The 26,033-nt window shown below is 39.7% G+C and overlaps 1 protein-coding gene across 2 annotated transcripts in view; it reads right to left on the bottom strand.

Moving 5' to 3' along the window:
• Positions 1-26,033, bottom strand: part of LOC136858203 (RNA helicase aquarius) — a 686,829-nt gene that overhangs the window by 120,975 nt on the left and 539,821 nt on the right. For both annotated transcript variants that reach the window (XM_067137584.2, XM_067137585.2), the window contains exons 8-10: positions 15,763-15,866; positions 8,575-8,686; positions 3,604-3,817 (exon numbers count right to left, since the gene is read on the bottom strand). In XM_067137584.2, coding sequence (XP_066993685.1) covers positions 3,604-3,817; positions 8,575-8,686; positions 15,763-15,866 — 430 coding nt within the window. The remainder of the gene's footprint in view (positions 1-3,603; positions 3,818-8,574; positions 8,687-15,762; positions 15,867-26,033) is intronic.

Raw genomic sequence — 26,033 nt, 5'->3', positions numbered from 1 at the left:
ACTACCAAACATTATAGATCTGTCACTCCAAGTAACAGAGATAAATTCTATTTCATGTACGTACACCCTTCACAGGTAGAAAAAGCAGTCAGATCAATTCGAACTAAAGCTAAAGGTCCAGATAATATCTCAATATCCATGATTTCTAATTGCATTGACATATTTCTTCCTGCCCTTGTGCATTTATTTAACTTCTCTCTACAGAATGGAGTGTATCCCTCAGAATGGAAGCGTGCCAATGTACGTCCTGTGCCCAAAAAGAAAATCCCAACAGTCTGTAGTGATTTTAGGCCTATCAATATCCTCTGTGCACTTAGTAAGGCATTAGAAAGAATTGTTCATGAGCAGATATGTGAATATCTGTCTAAATATCACATCCCAAATCCCTACCAATCTGGCTTCAAGAAAGGCCACAGTACTACTACGGCTCTGCTGAGAGTTACGGACGATATACGCGCGGCCATCGATAAGAGACAGCTTACTATCTTATGTCTCTTTGATTTCTCTAAGGCATTTGACTCTGTTAATCATGAGTTGTTTCTTGCAAAGTTGAAGGCAATTGGTTTCTTGCAGAGTGCTCTATCTTGATTTGAATCATATCTATCAAGTAGATCACAAAGAGTTATGTTTGTTGACGGACGATCCTCTATCTGGGAATCAGTAAACTGTGGCGTACCACAAGGATCAGTCCTCGGTCCTTTATGCTTTTCTATTTATATTAATGACATTTCTGAAGTCTTTAAAAGTAACTTAGTACTTTTCACATGTATGCTGATGACTTACAAGCTTACTTCCACTTCAGTCCCACTAACGCACCTTCTTGTATAATGCATTTCAACCATGATATCTCTCGATTGATCGAATGGAGCGCAAATCATAACCTCCAATTAAATGTGGCTAAGACCCAGCTTATTTGCATAGGTTACTCAAAACTCCTGAAAACTGTTGACCTCAAATCCCTCCCACCAATAAAAATTCTAGATTCAGATATCCATTATAGTGACACCGTTAACAATCTAGGACTCATTTTCGACAGAACCCTATCCTGGTCTGATCATACGTCAAATGTGATCAGAAAAGTTGTGTCATCCATGCATATTTTGAAACGTAATGTGTCATGTACACCACCTTTTATGCGGAAACTACTTGTTCAAAGTCTTATATTCCCCATAATTGACTATGGATCAGTCATATACAACGACTTATCTGAAACTTTGAACATACAACTACAGAGGGTGCAAAACGCATGTGTTTGTTACGTGACAAATGCCAGGCGTGATGAACACATAACACCCTATTACATTCAGCTGCAATGGTTGAAACTCCATGAACGACAGGAAATCTCAGTAGCCGTTGCTACGCACAAAATTCTCAAACTGAAGACCCCACCCTACCTATATAATGCATTTAAATCTATGGAGTCAGTACATAACAGAGATAATAGGTTTACAAAAACTACCCTTCGAATACCCCTTCATCGTACCACTAAATTTAACAAATCTTTTGTTTGCACTGCATCCCGTATCTTCAATGTCTTTAACCTTCACCGTTTCGCAAATGACAGGAACTGCACCCAACTAAAGCAGTCCTTAACATGTATCTTACTGGAGGAGTACGCAAGGGGCTGAGATCAGGTATTCTTGTGTCTAATAATAAGAAATATGTATATTTCTAAGAAAATTGTTTCTGTATTTTATATTCCTGAGATTCTTGTAGCCTAAAATATTAAAAAATCGAATGATATGCTTTATTACTTCTTATATGATTTATGTTTTAACTTTATTGGAATTGGTATCTGTATTTTAATTTTTAAGTTTAATGTTTAATTTGATATTTTAATATTATAAAATGTAGTTAGTATATTCATAAACTTGTATTGTGTTATAAGTAGACGCTACATAAAGGGGCTTTTCAGCCTCAGTGGCATGTATATCATCATTATCAATAAATTCAATTCAATTCAATTCAATTCAATTCAATTCAATTTAATTCTCTCTCTCTCACAACTAAAACTAAAACTGAACCACTTGAGGTCATCCAGAGGCCAGGCCCACCAAATACTTCTCAAAAGGAGAAGTCTTTAGAGTCCTCTTGATTCCAAATGATCTAGGTTCATCTTCTAATTTTTTTGCCTTCAATGTGGGTGAAGTCCAAGAGGCAAGTTTCGTAACAAACTGTGGCCACAGACTTTCGACTGGAATCTGGAAGCTATGCCAGTACATGTACTATTCATCAGGAGGTGTTTTCACATAGATTCCATGAGTGAGCTCTGGAATGAGTTACAGTGTCACTTGAAATCCAGACCCCAAAATGGCTACAGACCTGTTCGTCATATTGCAGGAAGAATGGAAGAAAATACCTCCAGACATCTATCAAAACTTAGCAGGAAGTCCTCTTAGAAGGATAGAGGCTATGATAGCAGTAAAGGGCAGACCTATGTCATAATGAAACCATAGCAACTTCAGTTAAGCCAGTACCTATAGGTGTCCGGTCATGAATGGCAATGTAGTGAATATTGCTAACATCAGTGTTGCCTGTTATCACACATATCTAAAGAGAGAGTTTTCCTTAGTTTCAAACATAACAGTATTTACCTACACATAATTCAAAACCTTTCATACTTCTAAGAGCTTCAGACTCTCTTGATCAGCAAGGTTTAACTTATGGTTTATTGAATATATGTGTGGCCTGTTCTGTTGGGATTGCTGCTGCTGCTGCCATCACTATCATGGAATTTGACACCATAAGCAGAAGTTACAAAATGCCTGGACAAGACTGTCAAAGAACAACTCTACGGCAGATTCTCTCTCTCACCATATTGCAATAAGAGGTGAATCAGTGAGGTAAAAAGGACAATGATTTCTTTAAGTGCCTAACAATATTGAAATTAACAAATCATCCTCACATACATCTCCATGAATAACCTGCATAAGCAGAAACATATCAGGAAGAAGAAGAGGAAGATACATCTCCAATATAGACTGATCTGCTTTACAGCATTCAGTCTGCAAACTTCTATGAATTATCTAACTAGCACCTCCACAATCCTGTTTTCATAACTAACTAGCTCTGTGACCTCTTTTAGTTCCACATCTCGTATTAATACATCATTAAACCGATTCTATCCATCAATGCCCTGGTCTCCCTATGCTCCTCTTACTCTCCATGGCCGAGTCCATTATTCTCCTACTCACAACTTAACTCCACCACCTGAACCAGTTCATAAGCACAGCTTCATCCAACATTTATTCCTAACTGAGCCTTTATCCCCTCATTGTGAATACCTCCAACCAATGTCCCACCAATCATCATCCTCGTTACTTTCTGTTGCTTCCAACTTATGATATCTGCAGTCCACCCAACTTCCAACCCCCACTTCAGCTGAGTTGGTCTAAAAACAGACCAATCTAAAATTTTGTTCCTTCTTACAGAACTCCATTGACTGCAACTGGCAGCTCACTGCAGACACATTGTAAGTACTTGAAATGATCCACCTGCTCCAGGTTTGTTTTATCTATATGACAATCAATCCTAATGCTCACTTTTGTATCATACTTACTGCATGAAAGTCAAGGTACCTCCAGAAAACATATTTTTACTTACAAGTAGATTCAAGACGGAAGAGATTGAAGTTGCGTAATAAGTAGTCGTGTAGAGTGAGGAATTGCAAATTTAGCTTAGGCAGAGCCAAGCAGCCTTCACCAGAGAAGTATTCTGTTGGCACAATGTTCTCATTCCAAATGATATCTTCGGTTGGGTAAAGGGGCATCTCATTCAGAGCCTGAAGTTGAGATGCTCGTCGTTCATGGCGAGATACCTGTCAAAAAATACCAAATAAATGTAATAAACAAGACCATCTATTTACACAATGGAACTTGAAGCAACTGCTTTTAGGTCCACCACCACTAATATAGGACTCAAATGTACAATGAACAGACTAAAAATGAGTGTAAATTAAAATGCACATTCACTACAATGACAATATAAAAGACTTGTGCAAACCGTAGTCCAATGTTGTAGGTTAAGATAGAATAATTCCAGTCTACAGATTCAACAATTCTGTAAGCAATAATTCAGCTAACTGAGGTTAATAATACTTTAATATGGAATAATCACAACTTAAGTATATGAATATTGAATTTTCATGACTGCATTGTAATCAAACTTAACTTTCAACCTATTAGATCATGATCTGTACATACCATACAGTACGTGTTGAAGAGATGTTAAGTACTGAACAAAACTGGCCAACCAGACATCAGTGGGATCTGAACCCACAAAACCTCTTGATTAAGAGGTATGTACAGATCATGACCTAATAGGCTGAAAGTTAATTTTGATTAGAATTTAAGTGCTTAATTTCAAGTTAAAATCATATACTGTTGAGACAATTATAACTGTATTATATTACTAACCTGCGGCATATTCTCCAGGGAATTTAGCGAAAAAAAGATGATTGTCTGTTGTGGGTGGTCTCTATGATGCTTCAATAAATTTACAGTACATTTATTTTCTATAAATCTATGTTGGTTTTTGAATTCTCATAATGTTCATTTTAGTTTGCTTCGCTAATGCCTGAAAGTTTTCAACAGCTAAACAATGCAGTCCATCTCGACTGGTTAGAGATTCCGACTAGCACTTATGTATGTCTAGAGCATATGCACCACAGTAAGTCCTCTCATTCCCCATACGGTAAATCTCTTGTCCATTAGGCAGCTATGTCCATTCCAGTCATGAGAGATACTAGCACAAGGAAACTGGTGCGAATGACGATTGCTGTCTTATTACATAAAACAACAAAAACAAAAACAGACGTTCATTTTCAGTCTGTTACTCACAGCTTTGCTCGCGTGGACTTCATAATCCATTAAAAGAGACACTATCTGAAAATTCATAAAGTATAAAACTCACCGAAAAATTGAGTTTAATTTACCCAAGAAACTCTTTGTAAACCATGTTTCCAGTATTGCATTTTGGGATTAAGATGACCAGGCTACTGGCAGACCTAACTCTGAAACATGCAACATGAAACTGTACATATGGGAAACAGTCCTTTACCAAGTCGAAAAAATAATAATTTGTGTTTTTTTTATTTTTTAAAGGATATTCAAAACATTATTTCCTTGTGTGTAACATCTTCAGTTTTTGAGATATAAGTATCCCCACAAAAAGAATTCAACCCCTTTATCAGGCCTTACCCAATCACCTAACTGGGTTTTCCAAAAGAAAAGAATACATGTTCCTTTATTTTTAAAGGTCCCTTTCACACCCGTTAAATGGATTTTTTAAACAACAACAAAATAGTGTTTCTTTATTTTTAAAGGAGATTCCAAACACCAATTTTCACGGCTGTAACATATTTGGTTTTTGAGATATAAGTATCCCAATTAAAGGATTCAATCCTTTCTTTTAGTCCTTTCAGCCCTCACTCTTATGAGCATTTTCTGAAAACAAACTAATATGTGTTTGTTTATTTTTAAAGGAGATTCCAAATTCCAATTTATAAGCCTGTAACATATTACGTTTTTTAATACTTATTTTAAAAATTCACCCTCTTTTTCACTTCTCTTCACCCCCCCCCCCCTAAGTGGATTTCCTGCAAACAAAAAATATGCATTTCTTTATTTTTAAAGGAGATTTCATTAACCAATGTTCACATCTGTAATATCTTCAGTTTTTGAGAATTAAGTATCCTCATAGAAAGGATTCAACCCCTTTTTCACTTATTTTTAGCCCCCATAAGTGGACTTTCTGAAAACAAAAAAATATGTTCCTTTATTTTTAAAGGATATTCCAAATACCATTGTTCACATCTTTTTCAGATATAGATGTACACATTTTAAAAATTCACCCCCTTTTCACCCCCTTAGTGATGGAATATCCAAAAATCCTTCCTTAGTGAGCACCTACACTGTAATATAAATGTATCCCCAAAATTTCATTTCATTATGTCCAGTAGTTTTTTCGGCGATGATGAATCAGTCAGTCAGGATATGTCATTTTATATATAGATTGAGATTCACGCTAGATCCACACAGGGAAAGGAAAGATGAATGCACCTGTTGAAAAAAAAAGTTGCTGGAGAAATGACTCTGAGTTCAATTTTATGGATACGGTAAATAACAACAAGTGGCTGAGTTTTGTTGGGTAAACACCAAATATGTCACCAGAGATGTCTTACAAGCTGACATTGCACAACATGGAGTGTTGCACGACTTTTCTTTCGCCTTTCAAAAATCCGACTATCTCTGCCAGATTTGAACCTACTATCTTGGGATCTGGAGTCTCACAAGGAGAATGGATGTCATGTGCAAGTAGATAAAAAAAAAAGAACACAATTTCATGATACACTGCATGGACAAGGGAGGAAGGGAATGGTAGGGTGATACCTAAGTTTCCAAATTGCCCTACGTTATGGTTATATAAAATTACATTCTAGTTAAATACTGAGAAAGTTGTAGGATAATTTTATTCTTACACCCTTTGATCAACAGATAGGCCTATTTAAATTTTAAAGAAATCATAACAGACACAACAATCTTTCAGGTCTTTGTTGAGTGAAATGAGGTACACTGCAAGTAAAATTAACATTTCACCAAGACTTTGCTCCAGTTTCTCACGAGTAAATCATGACAGTTGAAATATACATAGAGCATATCACTTGTGAGCTACAGCATAGCATTTGTGAGCAACAATTTAGTAAAATCCTGTTTGGAAAACTTAGAAAAAATACCTATGTTGTAATATTGAGGCACTTGACACTGGACTGCAAGCAAGCACAACAGTAGTTTATACAACTGTAAACATGGTGGGAACAGCCATGAGACCTTCAGTTTTATGTGCAATTTGAACCACAGGCATGTGACTTTTCATTTAGAAAATTCCAAATGTATTGGATTAAAACCATGGCCACCTTAGTAAGAAGACAGTGATGATGCCAACTGGCTATCATGCATCCTACAGTGGATCAATTAGGGCAATACTGGCATCATATTTGATCTATGTTCAGGCTAGTGGTGAAAACCATCATATCGGGGATTTTGCACTGGAACTGGTATCCTTTTCTTTTTCTTCTTCTTTCTTTCTTCCTTTGATTTTGGCCTACTTTGGACCACAGTAAACAACTGACTTGCTGGTTAGTCCTTTCTTCTTCTCCCAGAAGTACTTCATCAGTTTGCTGTGGTTCCTCTTCCTCTCTTCTGACCATATGTACTTGAACTTTTCAGTTTGTTTTTCCTGGAACCCCTTGAATTTATCACTTTTAGCTCGAAACATATCTCTATTAAAGATTTCTTTTGAACTGATGCCAACTTCCTCCCTGTTCTTTCTGTTATCATTATATTTTTTCTCAAGTAGTTGATGTGTGTCTGAAGATGCTTCGTGCTGGATGTGCAGGGTGGCCAGAATAGACAGAATCAGAAATGAATATATCTAGAGAACAGTAAAAGTTACAGATATGGCAGATTAAAATGCAAGAAAAGGCAAGCTCTTATCATAAAGTCATATTCTGCAGAGGGAAGTAAACTACAAAGGAAAGAAGGTCAAGCCACGTACAGAAAGACAGGAACATTGAAAGGAACATATAATAGAATAAACACTATGACAGGTCAGTATGCGAAATGGATCTGCCGCGATGACTCTTCAATGAGGGTTGAAGCCTGCCCTCTCAATGAAGTTGGGAAGCCAAAATGAGCTCGTCGGGGGCTGAGAACAAAATGATATAGAATAAATGGGATTCATGTGGAGAGAGCCAATGCGAATGTGATATGATGTTCCTATCTTTCTCTATTTATGACTTGAGTTGAACTTGTTTGTACCTTTCTATTCATTATATGAGCGAAAGAAGGTGCTGAAAATGGAACTCAAAGGTAAAAGGCTTATGAAAAGATGGATGGAGCTATTCCCAGAAGAACTCAAAAGAAAAACATGGATTAGGATATGGTGTAAAATAAGAAAACAAGAGGAGGCTCATTAAAATCCATAAAACAGGAAAAGCTACAAGAAGAAGAAAAAGAGAATGTGAATCTTCCGCAAGAAGAGGGATTATGGAGAAAGGATTTCAAGAGTCTTGAGCATAGCAGTAACTGTTAGGCGGTCTTCATATTATTGTGCTTTAAAACCTTTCCAATTCCAGTGCCTATGACTACATACCCAAAACAAAAATCTATAATAATGGAATTTTCATATTCATCTGCAAAAAACTGAGTGAAGCAAATCTCACAATGCAAAATGAAATGAAATGGCGTATGGCTTTTAGTGCTGGGAGTGTCCGAGGACATGTTCGGCTCGTCAGGTGCAGGTCTTTTGATTTGACACCCGTAGGCGACCTGCGCGTCATGATGAGGCTGAAATGATGATGAAGACGACACATACACCCAGCCCCCATGCCAGCGAAATTAACCAATGATGGTTAAAATTCCCGACCCTGCCGGGAATCGAACCCGGGACCCCTGTGACCAAAGGCCAGCATGCTAACCATTTATCCATGGATATGGACACAAAACAAAATATTAAATAGTCACACCAGTAAAAAATGTAAAGTAAATATAAAATCAAAATATCCAACAAACTTACCAATAATTCAAGCAGGAAGTGTCTATCCAGTCGCAGCCAATCAGCTATTTCCTGTGCATTAGTTGGTGGTACCAAGTTAAGGTATGCAGCTATAGCACGTAATTTTTCTGGCCTGCAAACATTAATGTTAATTTACACACAATGCCAGATAAGGTGTGTTGAAAAAGACAGTAAATATAGGGCTAGGAAACTTCTCTATAACAGATACCTATAAAGAATGTCTGCTGTTCAGGAAAAGCTTACGATCTTGCACAATAAATAGGTGAAAACATTATTTCATAAATATACATGCATCTTTTTTTTCTAAATCCGACAAACAAAATACATAGTGTCATGCATTTAAATTTATGTGCAATTTTCAAAATGCCTTTTCTCAGTAATGTGAAATTATATAAAAATGTCCTTTTATTTAACTATACTGAACAGATCCAGATTATTTGAAATAATCGTTTTCTTTTCTTCCAGTGGTTTAACGTTGCACTGATGCAGATAGATTTCCTGTGATCATGGGGTGGAAAAGAAGGGAAAGGAGGAGTAGCATAACATGACCTAATGCCAACTTGGATCAGTCATAAGATTCTGAATAGCAAAATACTTCACAATTATCTTCTCAGAGCACATATTAAACTGCATGCCTCTTCATTTCCTTTAATTAAAAAATAATGCTATAATTTGTGTATTTCTTCAATGCCATGTCTAGTTCAGCATCATTCATTCTGTCATTCTGTTGTCCATTTTTATTTCTGTCATGGCATCATAATACGCTTCCTCATGAATTTTTCTGTTTTTTATTTTTTTATTTTACAATTTGCTGTACATCGCACCGACACAGATAGGTCTTATGGCAGTGATGGGATAGGAGAGGCCTAGGAGTGGAAAAGAACTGGCCGTGGCCTTAATTAAAGTACAGTCCCAGCATTTGCTTGGTGTGAAAATGGGAAACTACAGAAAACCACCTTCAGGGCTGCCGACAGTGGGGTTAGAACCCTCTATTTCCTGGATCCAATCATGAATTTATTGTATGAGTACAATGATGTCATTTGACAGTCCGGCTCCATGACTAAATAGTTAGCGTGCTGGCCTTTGGTCACAGGGGTCCCAGGTCCGATTCCTGGCAGGCTCGGGAATTTTAACCATAATTGGTTAATTTCTCTGGCATGGGGGCTGGGTGTATGTGACGTCTCGATCATCATTTCATCCTCATCATGACGCGCAGGCCACCTACGGGAGTCAAATCAAAAAGACCTGCATCTGGCGAGCCGAACTTGCCTTCGGACACTCCCAGCACTAAAAGCCATACGCCATTTCAGTTGACAATGCTCAGATTCATAACCCTTATACTCCTGGACACTGTTATTGCACACTGAAGGAAACAAATTTGGCTTCTTTCAAACCGTTCAAAAATTTCTTTCCTCAGTAATGTGAAATTATGTAAAAATATTCTTTTATTTAACTATACTGAACAGATCCAGATTATCTGAAATAATCATATGTTTTCTTTATTCTTCTTCCAGTGGTTTAACCTTGCACTGACAGATTGATTTCTATGAATCCAATTTGCTCCAAAGCACAAGAATCACATCCAACATACTGAAACATTCAGCCAGTTCATATGCACATTCAATACTGCCCATTCAAGCTAAAATATGTCTTAACACTACCTACAAAAAATACTTTAAAACTGTGAACTGTTTAAAACTGTTCTAAGTGTTCAACCAGAAGTCATGTTCAGAGATAAAATATAAAATATGTTCACATCTCACAGTGTAGTAATTTTTATTTTTATTTTTTCCAATTTGTTTTACATCACACCAACACAAATAGGTCTTATCGTGATGATGGGATGGGAAAGGTCCAAGAATGGGAAGGAAGCGGCCGTGACCTTAAGGTACAGCCCCATCATTTGCCTGGTGTGAAACATGGGAAACCACGGAAAATCATCTTCAGGACTGCCGACAGTGGGGTTCAAACCCACTATCTCCTGGATGCAAGCTCACAGCTGTGCACCCCTAACTGCACAGCCAACATGCCCGTGCTGCTACTTTGCCTTCCCACTCTTTGATCAAATTCCAACAACTACTGGTACCTTTGTCCTTGTTATCCAGGCCTGGAAATGTCAATACCCCTCTATGTTCAGTTCACCCAGGAATATCCCTTTAAAACATATACAGAAAAACTGAACCTGTCTTAAATGCACCCTCTATTAAGTGGAAACTTACCTTTAACAGAAAATTATCCTGGTCCCTTGGATTAGGGATAAAATTTAATGTAAATCACCCTAGATTAAGCAGAAACTATCAAACACAGAAAGGAAAAATAAAATATGCCCTAAAACAGAAAATCTCCAATCCCCCAAGTGGATTTTAACCATCATACACATTCTAGATGGTCCAGTCAAATGAAGAAAGATAGGAACAAGAAAAGGAACACAGTGGCAGGTCAACACGGGAGAGAGAATAACAGAAAAAGGACAAGGACAAACATGAAAACACAAAAGGATAAGGACAATCTCCACTTCTTCATACACTGCCATCTTCAAATAGATAGGCTCTCTCCTCATCAATCCCAGGTTTTCCACATAAATTTCTTCTCAGTCCACCACAAGCTTGTTTCTGCTTCACAGCTTCATCAGGAGGGCGGGCATCAACACTCATTGAAGGGCCTTCTTGATAGATCTGTGTTGCAAGGGCAGATATATGGTATGTGGTACACTACATTCAAAACTGCTACGTATTTCCTTTTAACAACTGGACTGAATGGACAATCAACTTTCCTGGGATAATCTACAAATAACTGTCTATAATCTGGAATTTTCACCTGTGGTTCAATAGGTGGTATTATTCGCATATTTGGGTCATTCCTGAGGCTAAAGTTTTTGTGGAAAACCAGACAATCAACTCTAAGACCACTGCAATTTGGAAAACTCTATTCAACTGCTGGAGAAGGTAAAGTACATTACTGTACTGGTAATAAAAGTTATCAATTTAACACATTCTATTAATATTTGACATGTTTTCAAGTGTTTATTGTACCAGTACAGAAAGTTTAATGTAATCTGTTAATGCCTGATCTCTTTCTATGTAACCTTCATTAAGCAGAAACTGCCGTTAGCAACTGGTCCATTGCTATTCCGCTGAAGACAGGTTTTACTATACATTTAACGGCCTTTCTAGTAATAATTTGTTCAAATGTGTCCATCATATTGATATATGGCAGGATGGAAAGCCTTTCTTTTAAAATTTTGCCTCTAGCACATGTTTCACGTTCCAAAGACACTGTTTTACTGGGCAGAACTTTGAAAATAAGGAAAAGGCCAAATTATCACAGTTGCAAATGCTTTTATCTTCATAATCCTTGCATTTTTCTGCTAGTTTTCCCAGTGTGAAACAATGTTTTCATCATCTGAACCCAATTTACCATACACATTTCAAAGCGAGTTGTTGTATAATACAGGTAATCCAAAGATTTGCCAGTCAGCCTAAAGATGGTTTAAAATCACAAAATCTTAATTCTTTTTAGCATTTCTTCATGTTTTTGCACAAGTAAGAGGTCCACTCATAAGAGTGTTATTGCTACAAACACATACAAAAGTTAAGGTGTCAACTTTTAAGCCAAATGTACTGGTAAACATGTACATGCATGTACTTCTATGATTTTACCAGTCCAAAGATTTAAGGATATATATATTGTGCCCGTTCGCATCTCGTAGACCATTTACAAAATGGCGGTGTAGGAAGGTATGGCCCATGCGATCTATTAAGGCAATGAACTTCTTATTAATACAGCATATAGGAGACCATGCACATCATGGAACGGACTGATTTGGAAGACACTACAGAACAGTAGAGGCTCATTTTGAATTGTTTTGAAAAAAATATAGCAGCGGACTGATTGTTTAAAGATATACTCTAAAAATTTCAACTGCACAAGTAAGACGCAAATACAAGCTAAGCTTTACATTTGAAGATTATCCTAAACTCCTGAGGAAGATATTGACTGTTTTTACAATCGGCGATAACATCCGATAAAATAATTCACCGGCGTATGCTAAAAAGAGACGAGATATCATAGAAATAAATAATTTGTGGTGAGATACGTCTGACTTGGATCCGGTGAGCAGCCACTCGGCGATTGAAGAAAAAGGATACACCATATTGCAGAACCGACAATTTCGTATGAGAAGAAAGTTACCCCTGTGGTTATAAACTTAATATCTATATACGGAGAACTTATTCCAACCGAAGAAAACTTCGTCGTTTAGAATAGCAGTAGAACTATGGAATATATCATGACTGATTGCTCCGCAAAAGGAATTTTCTACGCTGTCTGCAGATTTGGAATGATGACTGTTTGCTAAATCTACATGATGGACTGAACTGGGGATATGCACCGGCGAGCCAGAGGACCAGCTGATGATGATTGGACCGGCCAGCCAGAGGACAGGATGATGAGGATCAGCATTGGCGAGCCAGAGGACCAGTTGATGATTGGACCGGCGAGCCATGTGACCAGCTGATGACCAGGAAGACGTTATCCAACCAGAGATCCAGATCCTAACTGAGGGTCTAACCACAACCAAGGAATGGAGCGACAACCAGACCAAACGTAGCATCTGACGAGCTAAGTCCATACATTTTTTTTAAGTAGAGTAGTTTCTTGTAATCTACACCCTCAATCTAACTTCGGCATGGGCTGAATAATTGGTGATATGTATGAATTAATTAAGAATGTGTGTGAAACATAAAGTGAAGTGTGAGATATTTAAGGCTATAAGATAAGATGGCAGTGTAGAATTAGAATTCTATTATATCATATACAGGCTACCGCACTTGCATACATAAGTAGAAACTAGCATGAGTAAATGAAAGAAGTGTTACTTGTGAAGACCTAATAGCAATGAGTCTATATAACTAGTGAAATTTCGATTAATCTCGTTTACCTGTACAAAGATTACGTCATGAATTTACCTGCGCGATACAGATGAATATAGTTAAGTTACGTATTCCTTTCTTCATAGAAAGAGGGCATTGAACTCAAACTGCTGTTTTTAAGATAAAAGGTTATTAAAATGCATTTATTACAAGGCAATTCTAAAATGTTTGCTATATAGTTTTGGGTGTTTTCGGCTATATGCGTACGGCAATATGTATGCCGGTGATATGATAATGTATATTTGAATGGTGTTGAAATGTGGTTATTTCTTGGAGCATATTAAGGAATACTTGAAATATAGATGTTTGTTTATATTCTGCGGTAAGAGAAAGAATTGCTATTCGCCGAGGAAACGTTGTGTTAGATTTACATGTGATGAGTTTCTGTGTCATATGGAAAGAATATGTCAAAGTGTGAACATCGCGCAGATGACCATTTTAAGGTAAGATTGACATGTATTATGGTAGAATTGTGAATCGTGACAGTTTTTATCTGACATTGGTAAATGGCAGGTACCGAGTATAAGAGAGCTCTTTAATATACGGTTTACTAGGCTCATGACTAAGTATACATGTGATATTCTTTGGTGTGGTGATGTTTCAATATAATACGTATTAATTTCATTCTGTACTGTCCATACGAGTTGAGTAGCTCGTACACATAAGAGATATTGAGTAAGAGCAGTTAGCTAAAGCACATTGAGCCGTTGATGGAGGAGTGTGTAGATCGGAAACTACTTGAACAGTTAGATAGATGTTCTTTTCTTTGCACGCAGATATGATTTCAATTGAAGTGTTTTAAATATAAAGAATAGGATAATGGTTAGTTAGGAGCCATATGTCGTAGGCTTTAAGGAGGTATTGTCTTAGCCCGTAAGTTGTTATTTATGCGTATTCAAGATAAGTGACCAAATAATCAGAGTTCAGATTTATGAATGGAAAATTTGGAGAGCAGTTTTACGATTTCACACTCACGCAAGAGTTTGTTTGGGAGATACATACATAAAGATATGATCAGATTTACATTCGCAATCTGACTTTATCCCATTTAATTTTTATTACGTTTCAATTTAGCAAACCATCCATTTTTATCACAGTGAGATGACTTAAATGTGGTGAGAATAATTTATATAATTAGCGTGACGGTATTCGCAACGAGTATTTATATGGAGACCGTAATTGCTCAGTGATCTCTTGAATATAATTAGAGAAAATCAAATACATTTCGGAACATGGCTACGAATATAGAAGTAAATAACTAATATGAATTTGAACATTAAATGAGAAAGAATGTAAATAATTTAAAGCTTAATTATTTTACTTTTATTTGAGCCAGCGCTGACTCTAATCCTTTATGCTTAAATATTATTAAGATAATACTACCCAGAATTCACATTAACTTACATTGAACATGATTTATTCAATAAATTTTCTTATATTTTTCTTTTAGAAAGTGCCTGTGTTTTGAATTCCTTTTGGGTAACGGCTAGTTTGTAAGTTAGCTAATAAGTTTTGTAGATATAAGTAATTTATGAGTTTGACAAAAAGAAAGAGATTCATTTTGAGGTTTTCGGCCACAGGTCCTTACTTGTGCGTATAGGTATTCCCATGATGTGCATCTCAACAGACCAAGTCTCTTGCGAAACCACGTAAAAAAAACTAACCATATAAAATCACAGATTTTATGAGCGATAGATGGAATACCCTGAGAAGAAATCGAGTTACCGGGAGAACTTTGCACTGACCGCTTGATAGGCGGGTGCAATATATATATATATATTTTTCTAAACATGTTGCTGATCTCGACTATGTCTCAAACAAAGTTTCAACTGATGACCTCAACCATTTCCTTTTAAGTTACACATTAGTATAAATATGATACACTAGCACACACATTTAAAACGGCATAAACAATATGTACTTGACAAAAGAAATATGTTCAGAATTCAATAAATTAACAGTTTCCAACATAAAACAAAACATAATAACTGTACCGTACTGTAGGGATGTATGTTTGCATGACATATTTGCACACTCCTACATTATAATGTATCAAGGTTCATTTTCCTTTATACTCAAGCACAGGAAAATGAACACAACGAAAATTGTTCTGATGGAGTGCATACCCATATATGGCTGGGAAGCGTGAAAAGTCATAAGGAAAATAATGGATAGGAAGAGCACTGTCAGATATGCGATATTGTTCCTTAAACAACTACGTGCTAAAAACAGCACCATCAAAAATATAGGCTCTTACGTAAGGGGTCCAAAGTGCTTCAGTAATGCCTCTCGAGTATCCACACTGGCAACATTGGCCAAGGAGAAACTGCGCAGATCTGGGAACTTGGCAAAGGCAGCTTTCTGTAAAATAAAATACTGAACATTAACAATGAATGAGAGATATGAAGGGAATTGTGTGTTATTTTATGGACAAAGTACTGTAATAATGATTTCCTATAAGGATATCTAAACTCCCTCATTTACGAGACTCCAGATGACATGGATATGGAATTAGTACCCAGGATTATAGTCACCTATAATGTGTATTGGAGCACACCTGGTAGGTATCTTTGCAAGGTGGAAACAAAACACTATTTTGAGCAACTGTTGTGAGCTACAAAATGGTACATTGTGAATGATACAAAAAATGTAAGAACGTTATAATATGTTCAGATATACATTAAAAAAAGTGTAAATGTACATACTCCATATAAATAAACATACATGACAAATATTCATGATATGGAAACCAGTATGCGATAGTGAAACATGTTTAAGCTCATGCCACCTCAGACAGGCTTCCAAGGATGCCTTGTTCCCTTTCTCAAAATGTTCTTTAAATTATTCCTCAGTTCTTATTTAATTCTTGCATATCTACTGATTCATCCTATACATAAAACAAGGAATTCAACCATCAATTTAATATGAGACTCACAAATGGATGACACTTTAATGTATTAATTCCCAAAAGATTGGATCGGTTATTGCTAGGGGCTTTACGTCGCACCGACACAGATAGGTCTTATGGCGACGATGGGATAGGAAAGGCCTAGGAGTTAGACGGAAGCGGCCGTGGCCTTAATTAAGGTACAGCCCCAGCATTTGCCTGGTGTGAAAATGGGAAACCACGGAAAACCATCTTCAGGGCTGCCGATAGTGGGATTCGAACCTACTATCTTCCGGATGCAAGCTCACAGCCACGCGCCTCTACGCGCACGGCCAACTCGCCCGGTGGTTATTTAAAAAAATGAATAATTCTTTGGATATCTATATATCATAAGAACTCTTCTTATATTCATAATACAATAGCCATATCACAGGTATGCAAAAATTGTCAATATTTGGTTAAGTTGAGCATAAACAGTATTTTATTTCCCAGCTGCATTGCTTGTTTTATTTAACTCACAACTGCTCCAGCCCTCAACACAGACTCTAGATAAAAGAGAAGTACAGTACTTCAAAAGCACAGGGCTGATGTACAGATGTGCCAATAAAATATATGAGGACTGGAAAAAATAGTAGTGGCAACACATATATACATACAAAACCATTTATTGTAGAACTGCCATACCTCTACAGGCCTTCGATGTAATACCTTGCAACATGTTGCACCCGTTGCCAGATGTGTGGAAGGCGGAGGATACCAGTAGCAGTGCCGGCTTTTCTGATGCCCGCGACAGAGAGCCCTACCGTACGACATCTCGTGTATGGAAACGCTTCCCTCGGAGTGGTTCCTTTAGTTCGGGGAACAGATCGAAGTCACAGGGACTCGTGTCCATTGAATAGGTTGGATACTCCACTACCTCCACCATGTCAACAATTCCCTCACAGGAGCAGCATCTTAGCAGATACATTGACTGGTCTTGGAGGTAAAAGTACCGCTTCCTTTGCAGTTTCATCTGCAAGTTCGTTTCCCGCAATCCCAACGTGGCTTGGTAGCCACGCGAAAGTGATTCTGGTGCCAGCATCCATTAACCTGGCTAGAAGGTCATGTATCTGCTGTACCAGTGGGTGTTGCGAGTAACAGGTTTCAATAGACTGCAGAGAGCTTAACGAATTGGTACAGATAAGAAAGTGGCTTCTTTCGTCACGCAGTGCAAACTGCAGAGCCTGTAAGATGGCATAAAGCTCAGCAGTATACACGCTACATACTTTAGGAAGCGAGATCTTCGTGCTCATATCATCAATGACAATAGAGCAACCGACATTATCTCCGATTTTAGAACCATCCGTGAAGATCAGTCTCGCAGCCGGATATTGGTGAACGAAGTCCTGGAAATACCTCCAATAAACGGAGGAATTCATGTTCACCTTGGGTCCACGGAGCAGATCTAGACGTATATCCGGTTGCGGAACCAACCACGGAGGTACCTCGCTAAGATATTGATATTCAAATCATGACACAAGCTATCAATCCGAAACCCAACCGGCCGTGTGGCATTCGGCCAGTCTTGGCACCGCTGGTGGTATTCGGTACGATAGTTGCATTGATAGCTTGGATGTAGCGGTATTTCACGAAGTTTGGCAGCGTACGTGAGGAGTAACTGCTGCCTCCTTATCCGTAAAGGTGGAACTCCTGCTTCAGCGAGTAGGCTGGGAATGGGGCTAGTACGGAAAGCTCCCGTTGCCAGGCTTACTCCACTATGGTGAATAATGTCTAAAACGCTCAGCGTAGATTTTGATGCCGAGCCATAACCCGCACTTCCATAGTCTATTCGGGAGAGGACCGTCGCCGTGTAAAATCGTAGCAGTACCGAACGGTCAGCCCCCCACGAGGTGCCGCTGAGAAACTTAGGCATGTTAAGTCTCTTCATGCAGGCAACCTTCAACTGACGGATGTGGGGCTGCCACGTTAGTCTCTTATCAAAATGGAGACCCAGGAATCTGCAGGTGCCAACCACTGGTAAGACACTGTTTTGCAAGCGGAGCTCTGTTTCGGGATGCACAGGCCGACGTCAACAGAAGTGTACAACTGAGGTTTTCGCTGCTGAAAACTGAAAACTATGTTGCAGGACCCAACTGTCGACTCGGTTAATAGCTTGCTGTAGCTGTCTCTCAGCAAAGGCCACCCTACCGGAGCTGTAACACAGAGCTAAGTCGTCTACATACAGAGATGGAACGACTGCGGGCCCAGCAGCGGCAACTATGCCGTTGATGACGATTGCGAACAGCGTGACACTCAGTACAGATCCCTGAGGTACTCCATTTTCCTGAACGTATTATTGAGAAAATGCATTCCCTACTCAGACTCGAAAGAGACGGAGGGACATGAAGTTCTCAATAAACGTTGGCAAATTTCCCCAAAATCCCCACTGGTGTAGTGTGGAGAGAATCCCATATCGCCAGGTAGTGTCGTAAGCTTTCTCCAGGTCAAAAAACACAGCTACTAGGTGTTCCTTCCGGAGAAAGGCCTCCTGAATGGTGCTCTCCAGTCTCATCAGATGATCAGTGGCAGACTGATGAAAGCGAAACCCACACTGGTAGTTAGAGAAGAGACCTTCCTTTTCCATGGCCCACACAAGATGCCGGTTAACCATCCTTTCAAATAGCTTACAGAGGCCATTTGTAAGGCATATTGCCCTATAACTATCCAGGAGTTTTGGATCTTTACCTGGCTTGGGAATTGGTATCACAATTCCCTCACGCCATTGAGATGGAAATTCTCCCTCACTCCATATTCTGTTGAACAGGGTGAGAATATCCTTGAGACATCTGTCACTTTATGGATTTTGTCCGGTCCAGGAGCCGTATCCCTGCATAGCACGAGTGCACTTCGCAACTCCCACTCCGTGAAGGGCACGTTGTAGGGATGCGAAGCACTGGAGGTGAAAGAGAGATGGTGTGCCTTTGCTTCGCGCTTAACTGGTAGAAATGCAGGGTCGTATCTCCCACAGCTGGATGTATCTGCGAAATGTGACGCGATGTGGTCGGCAATGACAGAAGGAATCGTAACTATATCTCCATTAATGGAGATTCCGGGTACCGAGGGCACATTCTGTACACCGACAATACAGCGGAGTTTCGTCCACACTTGCGATGACAGCGTATGTGCCGTCATAGAAGACACATACTTTTCCCACATAGCTTTCTTACTTTCTCAAATCAAGAAACGGGCCTTCGCGCGCAGATGCTTAAATGTGATATGACTGGCCATCATAGGATTCCGACGATAATGCTTAAAAGCCCGTCGGCGATCACGTATGGCTGCTGCAATTTCCGGCGACGAATACCGGATGAGGAAGGAATTGTTTCCTCTGCAGCAGCCAAAATTCCCGTAGTAACGGAAGAGACGTGGTCGTCAACAGACTCCAGCATATCATCGGCCATCACTGCGCGTTTTGAAAATTCTCGCCAGTTTGCCTGCCGAAGTAACCAGTGCTTGGGTACTTTGGACTGTCTTTGATTCAAGATAGAATTATCGGGAAATGGTCACTGTCACAGAGGTCATCGTGTACTTGCCACCGTAGCAGGGGAACTAGCGCACGGCTGCACAACGTGACATCCAGGTGTGAGAATGTGCCATGTGCGCTGCTGAAGTGTGTCGGTTCCCCTGTATTAAGCACGCAAAGATCAAACAGATTGATCAGTCGCTCAAGCATCCACCCCCTAGCACAGGAAGACGGAGAACCCCATAGTGTGTTACGGGCGTTCACATCTCCCAGCATGAGGAAAGGAGGAAGCAACTGAGCGATCAAATCTTGTAGTGCATACGTTTCAAGATAGTAGTCTGGTCGAAAGTACACGTTGCACACCGTTGTCATTACTGGCAGCGGAGTGCGAACTGCAGCTGCATCTAGCTGAGTACGGAGCGGTACTTCTTCGCTGAAGATGTCGGAGCGAACTAGGGTACAAACGCCCCCAGTTGCCGCGCCATCCACAGCTAATCTATCTTTGTAATAAAGACGATATCCTCCCATAGTCGTGTCGTGTCCAGGTCTCAAACGAGATTCCTGTAGACAGACTATGGAGGCCGCATAGACAGATATCAGTTGACGTAACTCAGCTAGGCAACAGTGATAACTACTGCAGTTCCACTGCAATAGTGCCATTGTGTGGATAGGCAGCGTTAGGAAATTAGGACAATTGCTTGCCCTTCTTTCTATCAGCTACCTGCCAATTTCCGCCGTCTTTGTTGGTGTCCATTATGTCATCGTCACCATCTACAATAATAATGGCTTCAGTCTCCATTGTGTCCCCAGCAGGGGGTGACTTGGAGGCTGAGCCCTCCGTAGATGGCGTGCTCTCTGATTTTGAACGGTGGGCCTTCTTCCTGGGAGAACTGAGTTCCCCAGAAAGGGATCGAACATGAGACCGTCGGGGCCTCTCATTTTTACCCGCCGTTTCCTTATTCTTTGAAGGAGAACCGGCAGATTTGTTGCCGATGGGGTTGGAGAAGACTTTTACTCCAACTTCTTAGGGGAGCGCTGTGGCTTCCCTTTCTCCTCCTTCTTGACCTGTGCTTTGGTAGGAAGGCTGGAAGAAGGTTTTCCAGCCATATTTGGGGAAGTCGTTTTCCCCGCATTTGAACTAGAGGACTTTTCAGCCGAAGGTGTCTGAGAAGTGCTCTTTCCAGAATTTTTTGGCAATAACTTGCTTACCGATGCTTTTATTGGGATTTGTTCTCTCTTTTCTTGGATACTGGTGCTGTGAGGAACCGTCTGCTTGCTAGTTGATGGTTGCTCCGGAGCGACTGCTACAAAACTTGTTGGTGTTATTGGTACTTTCGCTGCCTTCTCAGCAAAGGAGACGGAGAATTCCGGAGGGGCCATTGATTTAAATTTCCTCTGGGCATCTGGATAAGATAGTTTATCCAGTGTCTTAATCTCCTGGATCTTCTTTTCTTCCTTGAATATAGGACAATTCCTGGATCGGGGGGCATGCTCACCTGTGCAGTTTACACACACGGGTGGTGGTGTGCATTCTACACCGGTATGTGCCCCTTTTCCACATTCCCCACAAGTTGCTGAGCCTTGGCAGCGCAGTGATGTGTGACCAAACCGTTGGCAGTTGTAACAGCGCATAGGTGCTGGAATATATGGTCGAACTGTCAGCGTATACATTGAAACTTTAATTCGTTCGGGCAGTGTCTGTTTGTCAAAAGTGAGTATGAAAGCACCTGTGTCATGAAGATTAGCTCCGACACGCCTCTTGAGCTTCTTGACGTTGGAAACTCCCCGACGCGCAAGGCTTCAGATGAGATCATCATCAGAGGCTTTGACTAAGTCCCTGTGAAAGATGACTCCTTTAATGGAGTTCAGGGACTTGTGCTTTTCCACCTTAACAGGTACTGGTCTGAACATTGTAGCTTCCAGTAACCTCTTACTCTGTAAAACCATAGTGGTCTAGATAAGTACGGAGCCGTCGCGTAGCTTCCGCATCTCATCAACCTCTCCACCAACAACATCCTCCACAGCATTGCTAATTAGAAACAGATTTTCTGGAAGGAAGCTCTGTCCATCAACTCTGGAGGCAACCAGGTATCGAGGCAGATTTTCCTCAGACGTTTCCCTATTGAACAAATCATCGGCTCTGTTGAAACGTTTACGTTTCTTTGTGGTACAAATTAAAGGCAGTTTTAAGGCCTGCAGCCTTCGACGAATTAAAACCAAAATCACTCAAAAGCCATACACAGTCCCACGAGTATCCGGGATTTAAAAGGTCGACCTTCGGCAAAGCCCTGACGTACCGAAGGCAAGGCTATATACTCCAGAGGGCGCCCGGTATCTGGAGGGGGGTCGCTAGGAACTACTCTCCCAGTAGCCATTCATCACCTCGCCATGATCCGAAACTTGTGATTGGGTTGGGCCGCTAAGAACTACTCTCCCAGTAGCAATGCATCACCTCGCCATGACCCGAAACTTCCGATTGGTGGAGGATAAAAGCTCCATACTATCGTATTCTACCGAAGGCAGAGAGGTTGGCTGGACAGGAAGAGGAAAGAAATTTAAGAATGTGAGTATAGAAGGGTAGAAATAGTTATGAAATCTAAAGAGCACAGACACCTCTCAGGCAACTCGGGAGACACCTTGTTAGTCTGGCCCTACACCGAGGCCAATCCAGCATGACTAACCCTAGGCTGGCATAGCCCCCGGGATCAACAAGCACACAAGCCTCCACACCGACGTCAAGGTCATGGTGTCCCTGGAGGGGGCCCTGTATGCCACCCATTCTCTTTCTATATCCTGAACCTGCTTACTGTCCACTGTTCGAAACTTCTCACTAACAATATCCATGTAATTCTGTCTAATTTCCTCATCCTGTAGATTTTCTGCCCTTATTTGTTTGCAGACAGATTTCACTTTCTCGATCCTAGGCTTAGAGATACTTAGTTCACTAGTGATCAGATAGTGGTCTGATCATTAAAAAAAACCAAAAACCCGTACATCCTTAACAGACTTGCTGAATTCGAAGTCGGTTAAGATATAGTCTATTATGTATCTGATACCCCTAGCCTCCCATGTGCTTGAAGAATATATTCGTAACTGCTAAACCCATACTAGCACAGAAGTCCAGCAAACGTTTCCCATTCCCATTAATTTTCATATCTTCCCCACATTTACCAATCACCCTTTCATATTCTTCAATTCTATTTCCAACTCTCGCATTGAAATCACCCATTAGCACTACCCTATCCTTGCTGTTGACCCTGACTACGATGCCACTCAATGCTTCATAAAAATTGTCAACTTCATCCTCATCTGTACCCTCATATGGTGAATATACTGAGACAATTCTTGTCCTGATTCGTCCAATTGTCAAATCTACCCACATCATTCGCTCATTTACGTACCTAACAGAAACTATGTTGCGTGGAATAGTATTGCTGATACACAGCCCTACCCCACACTCTGCCTTTCCCTTTTCGACACCCGTCAGGCATACTCTTTACAATCTCCTATCTCTTCTTTGTCATCTTCCCCCGGTCCCGCTCCATGGCTGAATGGTTAGCGTGCTGGCCTTCGGTCACAGGGGTGCCGGGTTCGATTCCCGGCAGGATCGGGAATTTTAACCATAATTGGTTAGTTTCGCTGGCACGGGGGCTGGGTGTGTGTGTCGTTTTTATCATCATTTCATCCTCATCATGACGCGCAGGTCGCTTATGGGAGTCAAATCAAAAGACCTGCACGTGGCGAGCCGAACTTGTCCTCGGACACTCCCGGCACTAAAAGCCATACACCATTTCATTTCATTTCATTTCATTTCATTTCATTTTATTTCCCCTTACCCGAATATCACTTACTCCTAGTATATCCAGATGAGCCCTCTTTGCTTACTCAGCTACTTTAACTTTCTTTCTTCCATAAACCCCATTAATATTGATAATCAATCAATACTGATCTGCATTTAGGGCAGTCGCCCAGGTGGCAGATTCCCTATCTGTTGCTTTCCTAGCCTTTTCCGAAATGATTTCAAAGAAGTTGGAAATTTACTGAACATCTCCCTTGGTAAGTTATTCCAATCCCTAACTCCCCTGTCTATAAATGAATATTTGCCCCAGTTTGTCCTCTTGAAATTCAACTTTATCTTCATAGCTCCCCATCGAATTCCATTTCGTTCGCCAAGTTGTTTCCAAGGAGTCACTCGCCTGTCAAATGGGAGTGCGTTACTCCCATAGGTCTGAGGCTTGCTTAAAATGTTCTGAGCTCGATCTCTCCTCTAATGGGTTAGGAACTCTTGGTGGATTGTATATTACTAGCCGCCTGAGCACAAGGAGGGCCACGACTCAGAATATGTCCAAGATGTCCACTCCCATTCCGTAGCAACTGGTATCCCAACTCTCAGAACGACTATCATACTTTATAATTTTCGGTCTATAATACAGACTCAGGACCACTTACTAGGCCACTCAGTCGTTGCCCATGGTTCACGAACAAGGACGTGACTACAGTAACCCACACCATGAACCATGTAGTATTGATTTAATGTGCTCTGTAAAAGTGCTTTTCGATTAAATAAATAATATAAGAGTTTTGTCCGTACATTGCTCAGAATTTGAAAAGAATGGTATTTCTGTACCGGTCATGTCGACAGTAACAAGGAAATGCATCTTTTACTTTTCCGTAATTTCTGTCTGTATGTATGTATGTATGTACACACATCACGAGAAAACGGCTGAAGAGAATTTAATGAAAATCGGAATGTAAAGTCGGGTGATGAACCGCTACAATCTAGGCTATAAATTATTTTAATCACGCTGAGGGAAATGGTAGTTTAGGGGAAGGCCTGAAATTTAATTCTCAAATACTTATGTTATTAGTGGTCGTGTCTTAATGAAAATTGCTAGACAAAGATGGGAAATAAGTCGCTACAATATAGGCTATACACGCTAAGAAAAATGGTAGTTTAGGGGAAGGCCCAAAATTTAATTATCAAATATTTATTTTATTAGTTGTCGTATCTTCACGAAAATTGGTATGCAAAGACGGGGAGTAGGTCGCTATAATCCAGGCTATCAATAATGTTATTCGCACTGAGTGAAATGGTAGTTTAGGGGAAGGCATGAATGTAATCTATATCTATATATATAAAATAAGAGTTTTGTCTGTACATTGCTCAGAATTTGAAAAGAATGGTATTTCTGTATCGGTCATGTCCACAGTAACAAGAAAATGCATTTTTTACTTTTCCGTAATTTCTGTCTGTCTGTCTGTACGTACGTACGTATGTACGTATGTATGTATGTATGTATGTATGTATGTATGTATGTATGTATGTACACGCATCACGAGAAAACGGCTGAAGAGAATTTTATGAAAATCGGAATATAAAGTCGGGTGATGAACCGCTACAATCTAGGCTATAAATTATTTTAATCACGCTGAGTGAAATGGTAGTTTAGGAGAAGGCCTGAAATTTAATTCTCAAATATTTATGTTATTAGTGGTCGTGTCGTAATGAAAATCGCTGGACAAGGATGGAAAATAACTCGCTACAATATAGGCTATACACGCTGAGAAAAATGGTAGTTTAGGGGAAGGCCTAAAATTTAATTGTCAAATATTTATTTTATTAGTGGCCGTATCTTCACGAAAATTGGTATGCAAAGTCGGGGAATAGGTCGCTATAATCTAGGCTATCAATAATGTTATTCGCAATGAGTGAAATGGTAGTTTAGGGGAAGGCCTGAAAGGTAATCTACATATAAAATAAGTGTTTTGCCTGCACATTGCTCAGAATTTGAAATGAATGTATTTCTGTATCTGTCATGTCCACAGTAACAAAGAAATACATTTTTTACTTTTCCGTAATTTCTGTCTGTCAGTCTGTCTGTCTGTCTGTCTGTATGGTTGTACACGCATCAATAGAAAACGGCTGAAGAGAATTTAATGAAAATCGGTATGTAATGTTGGGTGATGAACCACTACAAGCTCGGCTATAAATTATTTTATTCACGCTGAGTGAAATGGTAGTTTAAGGGAAGGCCTGAAATGTAATTCTCAAATAAGTTATGTTATTAGTGGTCGTATCGATAAATCTATATATATAAAATAAGAGTTGTGTCTGTACATTACTCAGAATTTGAAAAGA

This window comes from Anabrus simplex, chromosome 1 (genome assembly GCF_040414725.1).
Source record: "Anabrus simplex isolate iqAnaSimp1 chromosome 1, ASM4041472v1, whole genome shotgun sequence".
Classification (NCBI taxonomy): Eukaryota; Metazoa; Arthropoda; class Insecta; order Orthoptera; family Tettigoniidae; genus Anabrus; species Anabrus simplex.
The sequence above is the reverse complement of the archived record's forward strand: the minus strand, read 5'-3'. Positions and strand labels throughout refer to the sequence as shown.